Source organism: Pipistrellus hanaki, assembly GCF_964339955.1.
Source record: "Pipistrellus hanaki genome assembly, chromosome: 18".
In the NCBI taxonomy this organism is placed as follows: domain Eukaryota; kingdom Metazoa; phylum Chordata; class Mammalia; order Chiroptera; family Vespertilionidae; genus Pipistrellus; species Pipistrellus hanaki.
In genome coordinates this window covers 26,992,690-27,003,596 of record NC_140520.1, presented here as the reverse complement: position 1 = coordinate 27,003,596, position 10,907 = coordinate 26,992,690, and the positions used below count along the sequence as shown (strand labels likewise).

The 10,907-nt window shown below is 45.3% G+C and overlaps 1 protein-coding gene across 1 annotated transcript; it reads right to left on the bottom strand.

Annotated features, from left to right (window-relative positions):
- Positions 1 to 737: 737 nt before the first annotated feature.
- NEK2 (NIMA related kinase 2) lies at positions 738 to 10,673 on the bottom strand. The gene is made up of 8 exons (XM_084865455.1): positions 10,423 to 10,673; positions 8,700 to 8,917; positions 8,181 to 8,421; positions 6,167 to 6,249; positions 5,496 to 5,622; positions 4,365 to 4,584; positions 3,042 to 3,167; positions 738 to 1,584 (listed from the first exon to the last, which is right to left on the bottom strand). Exons 1-8 carry the CDS (start codon positions 10,516 to 10,518, stop codon positions 1,358 to 1,360), a joined length of 1,338 nt encoding a protein of 445 aa, XP_084721581.1. The 5' UTR covers positions 10,519 to 10,673; the 3' UTR covers positions 738 to 1,357.
- Positions 10,674 to 10,907: the final 234 nt, after the last annotated feature.

The following is a 10,907-nucleotide window of genomic DNA, read 5'->3' as shown; positions in this document are numbered from 1 at the left end:
TAAATCTTGAAAGAGAAGCTGGAGAAACATCATTTGGGAGGACTCTCCCATCAAAGAGACCCCCTTCTAATCTATTTCCATTGCCCTTAAGCCCCAGATGTTCCCAGCGTTAGGGGTGAAGAGAAAATAAGGTTTTGTCGGCTTTGGAGCCGGGAGAAGGAAGCACAATCAGATTAAAAATTCAGTTTCCATGCCTCTGCCTCCTCCGTTTCCTGTGGCACCCCTAATCACCACCTCTTCCCACATGGCGACCCCCATTCCCTGTCCCCTTCCTGCTTCATTCTGCTCCTTAGCACTACCAGTCTCCATGTGTGGCTCATTTTCTTTTCTTCTTTTTAAAAAAATATATTTTATCAATTTTTTACAGAGAGGAAGAGAGAGGGATAGTTAGAAACATTGAGAGAGAGAATCATTGATCAGCTGCCTCTTGCACACCCCCTACTGGGGATGTGCCCACAACCAAGGTACATGCCCTTGACTAGAATCGAACCTGGGACCTTTCCATCCGCAGGCTGATGCTCTATCCGCTGAGCCAAACCGGTTTCGGCTGTGTGACTCATTTTCTATCCTGCCTTATTTGAAGGGAATTTCCATGAAGGTAGGGATGTCCGTGTTTCTTTATTGCTGATCTTCATGCCTGGCTCACACGAGCTGCCCAATTGATTAATGAGGGGGGTAGTGAAATGAGTGCATCAGTGCCTACGAATCATAAACCCAACAAACGCAAGACACACAAATACAGGAAAACTAAAGAATCCGTTTATTTAATGAGAAACAGATGAGCCCATGACAGCCAGAGTATATACAGTTAGGTAGAGTAAAAAGAAAAAAGAGAATATCGACATCACAGTGATGGATTTTCACAAAAGGCGACAGATTTGCACTAAAGAGCAAAATGTCATGGTATCAGTGACCAGCTTGGATCAATTAGGTTTTCTAAGCTCTAGAGTATTTAAAACCTCAGACTTGAAGTTGTAAATCTAGACATGACAACTGTAAGCACACCACTCAGTCACGTAAAACATCTAAGTGGCTACATTTTTTTTTTCTGATATTATTTTCCTCTAACATTTAGAGTGTCATGTTCCAGTAGTAACCACACATGGGATTAAAACCCCAACCAGAAAGTATCATTCTTTCTAGAAAGTGTTCTTTTAAAAAAGAGAAAAAAAGAAAGAAAGAAAAAGAAAAAGAAAGGTGTGGACGTTTTGTACAGTTATTGCTGAAGAACGGCAAAGGCAATTCCAAACATCACCCTCACCGTACAGAAAGGCTCGGCTCACAGAACCAAGTGCACCGAGCTCAGCAGATGAACATGAGTCTTTGAGGGGCTGGCACCAGCGCTGGGCCCGGCCGGCTAGCGCATGCCCAGGATCTGCCTGCTTTTCAGCTGGTACACCTGCTCGATGTCCGCCAGGGCCTGGGCGCGCAGCTGGGCGGCGTGGAGCCTCCTCTTCAGGTCTTTGCATTTGGTCTTGGAGGAGAGCTGGCTCTCCGAGTTCTCACTGCTCAGGACGTTCTCCTTACTCTCTCCACCGAAATGAACTTTCTTCTTCATTATCGAGGACGGGAGAGCTCCAAGTTCTTTAGGAGGAAAAGGGGTTTTCAGTTATTTGAACGGGTTTATCACACTTGGCAAAAATATACCCTCTTTCGGTTCTTTTGAAATCTGGAACCTGTCTTAGTATCCCCGGGAGGTTGGGAGTTGAGGGTGGCAAGAACTCAATCGGTCTTTTAAGCCAGAGCACTGAAAAAATAATCCTGGGATGTGCCAAGTATCAAGGAACATAAGTTTTATTCCCTTAACAATCGACTTTTCTCTGGAAGTCAAATGCACTGGGGATTATGGGCCACAACATAAAGCTTCTGGAAATCAGCATCATCTACTCCATTCCTGAAACCAGGCGCCATTCTACCTAGAACACAGGTTAGGTTGTCCAGAAAAGTATGGAAGCAGAAACGCTTTTTTATGGACACTTACAGTTTGGGTTAAATATTCAAGAACACTTCCTTCAAAGCTGATCATTGACTGAAATCTTGCTTCAAAAAGAAATTAAGCAAATTCATGGTGGAAAAGGTAAATCAAGTAACAGTATAGCAAAAACAGATGAACTGGGCTTTTTACATGAAAAAAATTTCCTTGGAAGTGGTTAGCACTGTTAGCTACTGACAGACTACTGGAGGTGGAGACTTGCAGGCTTGAATTCCAGAACCTTTTCATTTTTTCCTTTACATTCATTTAAAGGAAATACATTCAAATTTTATGAACTCATGATATGAGCCATTGTGGACCAAACAAAGGCCCTATTCTAATAGGAGAGACCAGAACCCAATAAACAAACACAAATGAGGACTCTGTGAAGGGGAATAACACTGAGAAAGAGAAACAGGGATGCTGGCGGTGGCCACAGTGAGGAGAGTCTCATAATAAGGTGACTTTTGAGCAGCGACATGATGAAAGGGAGGAAATAAGAAGCCGCAGGGTTATCTGAGGAACAAACTCCAGGCCAAAGGAAAGGAAAGGGCAGGCCGAGAGGTAATTGTCGGCTGCAAGAAGCACTGCCCTCCAATTGCACCCGGCTTCCTATCTCAAGCATTGTTTCTGCTTCAAAGCACACTTGTGTTTTTTTGTTTTTTTTTAGCCTTAATGGCACTATTTCAAACATATCCACCTTTATTCCCACAAATCCGTACACAAATACCTATGTAAATTGTAAATCTCACTAATGGAATAATTTTATAAAAATGAAAAAGTGTTAAGCCCAGCTGGGGTAGCTCAGTGGTTGAGCATGGATCTATGAACCAGGAGGCCACTGTTCCATTCCCGGTCAGGGTACATGCCTGGGTTGCAGGCTCGATCTCCAGTGTGGGGCGTGCAGGAGGCAGCTGCATCACTGATGTTTCTATCTCTCTCTCTCCCTTCCTCTTTGAAATCAATAAAAACATTAAAAAACGAGAAGGCCCACCAAGCCCCTAGAAGGCAAACCGGAGCCCATGTCCTCACGCGCAGCAGCCTCTGTCTGCTGAGCTGGTTCTCCTACCTGGGCCGCCGGCCAGGGACAGCAGCCTCTGCTCCTTCAGCAGGCTGTAGTTCTTCATCAGACTCTCCGCTCTCGCCAGTTTGTCCTCCGCCAGTCTCTCACGAACACACAGCTCACGTTCCTTCTCTTTAGAAAAGGCATGGAATGAGAAAAAAATTAGCAAGTGGCTTTGGGTATAAAACAATTTACACGTGCTAATTTTACCGTTTTTCCGCATCACCGAGACAGGCTTGCTGAGCAGCGATTAGTAATGCTCTGAGAAAGGGTTCTCGCTATATTCCCAGGCCACCCTGACCATGCTGGTCTGGAGCACCTGTCACTTCCGTGGAGTTGACAGACTTTCACCATCAAACACTAACTAGCACTTGCCCTAACCAGTTTGGCTCAGTGGACAGAGAGTGTGGACCTGTTGACTGAAGGATCCCAGGTTCGATTCCAGTCTAAGGGCACATGCCTGGGTTGTGGGCTCAAGGAGGCAGCTGATCCATGATTCTCTCTCATCATTGATGTTTCTATCTCTCTCTCCCTCTCCCTTCTATGCAACCAATAAAAATATATTAAATTCAAAACAACTAATTGTACCTAATCAGTGAATAGCCCTCAGAGTATTTATAAACCTAGAATATCTTGTATCCACATTATTGAATTGCCAGAGCATATTTAGCACACTGTAGGATTTTAGATCTGGACTGTGCTAGATCAGCCATAGAAGTAATGATTATTATAGAAATTAGCAAATCCTACAATCTATTTTTGCAATGGAAAAACTGTGGTGCATGCACATGTTAAGAAACAGAAAGGAAAGAGTAACAGTAAAATGTAATGTACACATTGAAGTATGCAAAGTCTATGGGCAAAGTATAAAGTTAGAACCCGACAATAGCAGCTGACCTCAGAGAAAGAGGCAGCACCAGGAAGATACCAGAAAGCTTGACTTACATATTTTACAAAGCACAGTTTGGTTTCTCAAGTATTTATAAGAAGGTTCTCTCTTTTATAAATAGGTTTGTTTTTTTTTTTATATGTTTTTATTGATTTCAGAGAGGAAAGGAGAGGGAGAGAGAGATGGAAACATCAATGATGTGAGAGAATCATTTATCGGCCGCCTTCTGCACTCCCCACATTGGGGATCGAGCCTGCACCCCAGGTATGTGCCCTCACAAGGGATTGAACCTGCAACCTTGGCATATTGGGATGACGCTCCAACCAACCGAGCTATCTGGCCAGGGCAAGAATGTCCTAATGTACTCACTTAGACAGATCCTCACACTCATCACACCACCCTCCGATCGCTCTCTGCTTCGCCCCCCCATTCAGACTTACGCTCCAGCCTGTCCTCTCGGGCTCGGAGCGCTCGCTCCCGCTCCTGCAACTGCATTTCCTTCAGTTTCAGCTCGCTCAGCCCGGGGCTGGAGTCCTGCAGCTTCTCCGGGTCTCCGGACCGCCGCCCCCTTCTCTCAGGGTTTCTCCTCTGCTCCTCCGCAGCCAGGTCTGCTATCAGAGGGCTCTCCAGAATTTCCTCCACGGATGGCCGATGGTAATCCTGGGGAAAACATTCAGTGTTAGAGTCAGTTTTGTAACAGAACACGCGTCCCAAAAGAGCGGCCACATTAAAAGGGCACATATTTCCAAGGCAAAAGAGAAACCCCTTTCTGGATGGTAAGCATCTGGAAAAGTAAGTCCACTTGTGGCTTTCATACATGAGGCTCTGGGTCCAAACAGTAATGCAGACTCTTACTCACCTCTGTTCCCCCTTTAACCTGAGGGCTTCATCCCTGGGCAGGTGCTCGGTAGCCTGGCCAGGGTCCGTGTTAGGGCGTCTCTAAACTACAGGAAGTGGATGCTCCCTCTCAGCCCTCAAGTCCCATTACTCCATCTGCATCCTTCTTTGCAATCTCACAGCATTTAACTCTACACCAGCCTCATCTCTTGGGCATTTCCCTCGCCATCCCCTGGCCAGGATTTTCCCACGTAATCTCTTAGAGTTATTTCCCTTCCACTCTTCTTAGACACCCCTACCCTCTAACTGCCCCTCTATCCTCCCACACCCTCCCCCTCCACCCCCCCTAAACACACACTATCTGTGGTCTCCAATCTCTCCACTGGAGCTAGCAGCAGAGTAATTAAGTCTTATGTGGCCCCTTCCATACCATCTGCCACACTGAGGGAGGCATGGATGGGGGAACTAAGGATCTGGGTGCTGGATGCAATCTTTTCTTGCCATCGACCATCTGCTAGCATGGGAGTGAGGGAGAGAAGACAGAGAAAGCACAGAGGGCAGGCGAGCAAGGACGTGCAATTTGCCAAATTTATACGTTTTCACTTATGTTAACAGTAGACTTAGCTAAGGAAATGCATTTAATGTTTCTTCAGTTTCATTGCTCTACGGGAGAGCACACACCCCAAAACTTAACTGAAAGAAAGAAACAGACAAAATAATCTTATAATCCCTACCTTTAAATTTAACATCCTTGTAATGATGTCATTCAATTCATCAGAGTAACGATAGGGAATTCGCCTGAATTTGCCTTCTCGGATCTTCCCAGCTAATTCTTTCTGGTTGAAAGCTGTAAATGGAGGCCTGAAAGGAAGGATAAATAAATAAATAAATAAATAAATAAATAAATAAATATTGGGAAGCAAATCAAAAGCAGCTTAAGCTCCAGTTTGTATTTATGTTTCTGCTTCTGGGGTTTTCTTCCATAGCTAAGTTTGGAAGAAACTTCTCTCTCCCTGGGTGAGGATTGCTGCTCTACAGAATAGCTTAGAAGAGAAAGAATTGGAGCTCTTTCTTGGTCTCCACATCGCCAGAGCTACCCCCGGATCTTGTCTGTCTCTTCCTCGGGCCTGACCTATTTGCTCTCCCCTTGAGCAGAGCATCAGTCTAACAAGGAAGCATCTAACCAGGCTAGGAGTTTGAACAAGTCAACCGCCAGCCTCAGGGGTTATGGTATTAATTTCTACATAATTTTTTTTTTACCTGTCTACCTACTTTAATTTTAACCCAAGGTAGAATTCTTTCAGATTTGAAGACAAATGGATGGTCAAACAACTGAACCCGGTGAAAGGTGACAAACCCAGGGAGTGTAAACCTCAGACTAGAAATCTGTCTTCAACTTACTTACATTAATGCACACAACTCATACATCAAACAGCCTAGTGACCAGATATCCGATTTCTCGTTGTAGGACATGCGACTCATCTGCTCCTTAAGAGGGAAAAGGGTAAGAAAGTATGAGGAATTAAAAGTTTATTTTGTTTTAAAATGTATACTTTATCTTCAATTTTACAATGGAAAAGGGCAATGATCTTATCCTAATATACTTTGTCATTTATAGCTCATTCAATTTTTTTTCCTTCACAGATATTTATTGTTACTAGAGGTGAGGCACTGACTATTCAAAGGTGAATAGGAGACCTCTACCCTGGTGACATTAATAATCTAGAAACTCTGTTTTGAAAGAACCATAGAAACTTTCAGAATATCCAAGGCTTACATCTGGCCCACATTTAAATGGATGTGGACACAAATGGCTAAATGAAGTCTTCATTTATATTTTTTCTTAGTCTACTGCATAAAACACAAACTAATGTTCTCATTTCCTATTTTAATTGTCTTTCTCACACTCGAAGGAGCAACAGAGGCCACAGAGGCAAGAACCAGAATCTTCAGGAGGCTCCCTAGTGCTTTAAGTCCAACAGGTTGAGTCTGATACCATTTCTGGGCAATGCCTCAGAGAAGGCTGAACAGATCTCATTACAAGGGCAGGAGGGAAAAGGAACAAAAGAATCTCGTAGGTTTCAAATTTTCCAAGAACCACTTCTGTATAATTTTCCTTTATGTTAAAGGCTTTCTATTTGGGAGGTGATCCAGTGAGAAAAATGACGCTGTTCTGGCCATGTCTAATATTAGTGAAAAACAAAATCACTAATACAAAATTTATACTGTAGTCAGACTGGTTGACACAACTAAAGAGATTTAGAAAAGCCCGGAATTGTTTATGAACTGCCAAAACAATTAATCCCTCTGCACCTTTGTATGATCAGATTTCATACACAACCCCCCGGGGCTATCACTTTTTGGTTTAAGCTCTTCAAAGCCATCAGGCAGAATCTAGAGCCATAAACTGTTCATAGCCTTTGCCCCAACCCAGCAATTTCATTTTGAGAGCTATTTGCCAAGGAAATGAATAACAAGGAAGGAAGAATAATTCACATGCATAGCAGTGCTCCTCAGAATGGTGAGAAATTTTGGAAACAAAATTATTTTATTTTATTTTTTTTAAAATATATTTTATTGATTTTGTACAGAGAGGAAGGGAGAGAGATAGAGAGCTAGAAACATCGATGAGAGAGAGTCATCGATCAGCTGCCTCTTGCACACCCCCTACTGGGGATGTGCCCGCAACCAAGGTACATGCCCTTGATCGGAATCGAACCCGGGTCCCTTCAGTCCCCAAGCCGACGCTCTATCCACTGAGCCAAACCGGTTTCGGCTGGAAACGAAATTATTATCCAGCAATCAAGAAAATAGATTAAGTAGGTAGACTCAGCGGCTCCCTTATAAGGAAAAGTCAACAACAACAACAAAAAAGGACAAATACCAAAAGTTAACACTGTAAAAACATGTTATCTGAAGTGATAAGGCTCTGAGCCCCGAATCTCCATGCAGAAGAATCATCCAGAGAGTCTGTTAAAATGCAGAGTCCAAATTGAAAAGTAGGAGAAAAACAGAGCAGGGACCTGTCCGGAGATCCGAACTCACTGGACTGGGGCTTGGGGCCCCGGATTCTGCATTTGGAAAAGCACACCCAAAGGAGCCCAAGCTGGTGTACAGGACCTACAGCACTTTGGGAAACACAGCTCTTGAAGCCAGAGAAAAAAAGCCTGTTTCATCTTTGTAAATTTAGCATGTGGTAGTTTTATTTTTTTAAAAAAGCCTGACTTGAATTGCTGATAGAGTTGAGTTTAATGGTCTGGTGGTCCCTTTGGAAACCATATAAATTAAAAGTGAAACAGTGTTATTCATTCTTGGTTATTGGCTATTACTAAACACACAATCAAAACAAGTCACGTTCCCTGCATCTGAATGCTTAGCATTAAGAGGTTTAAAAAGTATCTAAATTCTGAAATACTTACGGGAGACATGTAATAAGGAGTGCCAACAAATGTTTTTGCAAAACTGGTGTCGTGGTTCAATATTCTAGCCAGCCCAAAGTCTCCGAGCTTGACGTTCTGCTTGCCGTCCAGGAAGACGTTGGCTGGCTTCAGGTCCCGGTGCAGCACCGTGTGACCGCCGTCACTTCGCCTGTGACACTCCTTGAGGGCCAGCGTCAACTGAGTCATCACTCGGAGAACAAACTCTTCCTCCAAGTATTGCCTGAAATCAAAGCAGTCACACAGCATAGAACTCCTGAATAAAGCCATTACAAAGAGGGGATGGTGAACTATCTAGGGTACAAGTAGGGAAATAAATACATTTTGATATGAAATATGGGTGTTGATTCACAAGAGGTTTCCTAAAGTTCTGTAGACCCACCAAATACAAGAACACTCTTCCCCTCACTAAGTACTTGGTCCTTGATCCTAATAAAACAGGATGCTTGAACAGGGCGAAACTGGGCCCATTTCCACCTTCCATGGGAGAGATTCACTCACCTTTCCTTGGTCCCCTTTGTAATGATGCTGGCCAGGTCCCCTCCTTCGCAATATTCCATCACAATGTACAGCGTTGTGTTGGTCCGGTCAATAATGCGATCGTAGTAACGGACGATGTTTGGATGCTTCAGTTCACGAAGCAAATTCACCTCAGAAACAAGCATCTGCTTCTCAGCTTCTGTCATGGAGCCATAGTCAAGTTCTTTCCAAACTAGTATCTGAAATAAGAAATGTCCAAGGTCTGAATGAACTCAGAAACCGAAGGATGAGAGCTCGGTGACCACCATCACGCTGTCTGTGACTTGCTTTAGGGCCAGTGATCACTCGATACTTTGCTATTAAATAGATCACATAGTCATTATCATCTAACTTAGTTCAATGAACGTAAGGACCCCTGAATTTAATTCCATGGCCGTCCTCTAATTTTTAAAAAAATATATATTTTATTGATTTTTTTTTTAAAATATATTTTATTGATTTTTTACAGAGAGGAAGAGAGAGGGATAGAGAGTTAGAAACATCGTGATGAGAGAATCGTTGGTCAGCTGCCTCCTGCACACCCGCTACTGGGGATGTGCCCACAACCAAGGTACATGCCCTTGACCGGAATCGAACCTGGGACCTCTCAGTCTGCAGGCCGACGCTCTATCCACTGAGCCAAACCGGTTTTGGCGTCCTCTAATTTTTAAGCAGAAAAGAATGCATGGGGAGAGAGGGAGATGAGGCACACGAAGCTTCCTCCAACCCCCTCCCCTCAGCCCTCTGTGGGGGAGGTTGGCCATGGTGCTTCGTCAAAGGTGGGGCAGAGGCAGTCCAAGGCCCTGACCATCCCAGCCAGGCAAGCTTTCCCAGGGGGAAAGACCCGAGTGCATCCCTCCATCCGCAGCCAGGCAGCTGCCTCTCCATTGTCCCTTTCTGAATAAAGTCTCCCTACACACCGGAGAAATATGAAACCAATAATCCGATCAAAGGGCATATCTTAAAAGAGCTCGGACTGCCGGGAAGAAAGCTCAGGTTCTGCTTGTGGCCGCCCCTTCCTCCTGCCCCAGGATTCTGCTCTTCTCTAAAAACAGCCCGGGAGCTCGGACCTAACCGGTTTGCTCAGTGGATAGAGCATGGGCCTCCGGACTGAAAGGTCCCAGGTTCGATTGCGGTCGGGGGCATGTACCTTGGTTGCTGGCAGATCCCCAGTAGGGGGTGTGTAGGAGGCAGATGATGGATGTTTCTCTCTCATCCATGTTTCTAACTCTCTATCCCGCTCCCTTCCTCTCTGTAAAAAAAAAAAAAGGGGGGGGGGGTCAATAAAATATATTTTAAAAAATAAAAATAAAAACAGCCCAGGGGTCCGGCGGGAAAGCTGGGTTGGTTGGAGCGTCCTCCCAGACACCAAGGTTCAAGGTTGAGGTTTGATCACCGGTCAGGGCACATACAAGAAGCAACCAATACATGCATACCTAAGTCGTACAAACCAATGTTCCTCTCAAATCAACTACTCAACCAATCAATAATTTAAAATTGCATAAACAAAATAATAAAGATAGTACAGGAGTCACCCGTGAAAGGCCCTTAGCAGGTCAAAGCAGGGGTAAAAACAGGAAGGAAATGGAAGAGAAAGAGAAACAGACAGGAAAATACCCCCTGAGAGACCCAGTGCAAACACCGATCGCCACCAGCTGGCGAAAGCGCTGCGCGGACCGGGACGCGGCAGGGGGCGGGCGCTCACCTTGCCGTCGCTCTTCCTCCGGATCTTCTGGCAGCGGCCGTAGGAGCCGGTGCCGATGGTGTGCAGCACCTCGTAGTCCTCCGCCCGGGTCGGCATGGCCGGGACCGCCGGGGTCTCCCGCTGATCGCGCTGCAGCCGCGGAGCTGGAGCTGCACCGACTCCAAAGCCTCTCCCAGTCACCCCGGCGGCCGCCACAGCCCGCAGCTCAGTTTAACCGTCCCGGGCCCTGGCCTCGCCGCCTATTGGCCCACGGGGAGGCGGCTTCGCCTCTTTGATTGGCTAAGAGGAACACAACACGCTAGGCATCTTGGGAAGGCGTATACATAGCAACCGCGTCGGCGTCTGTCGGCGTCGGCTTTCTACTCCTAGGGAGGAAGAGGCGGGGCTAAGTCAAAAGGGGGCGTGGCCCGATAGAAAGGCGCCTGTCAGATCTCTGGCTGAAGTCGTCAAGATAACGGAAGTCCAGAGATGTCTCTTTAAACTTC

Excerpts from the sequence above, each read along its gene's own strand:
- NEK2 (XM_084865455.1), bottom strand. The coding sequence starts at position 10,518 with ATGCCGACCCGGGCGGAGGACTACGAGGTGCTGCACACCATCGGCACC. Across the intron at positions 8,422-8,699 it reads ACAAAGGGGACCAAGGAAAG|GCAATACTTGGAGGAAGAGT; the intron begins GTGAGTGAATCT and ends CTTTGATTTCAG. Across the intron at positions 4,585-5,495 it reads CAAGGATGTTAAATTTAAAG|GATTACCATCGGCCATCCGT; the intron begins GTAGGGATTATA and ends TGTTTTCCCCAG.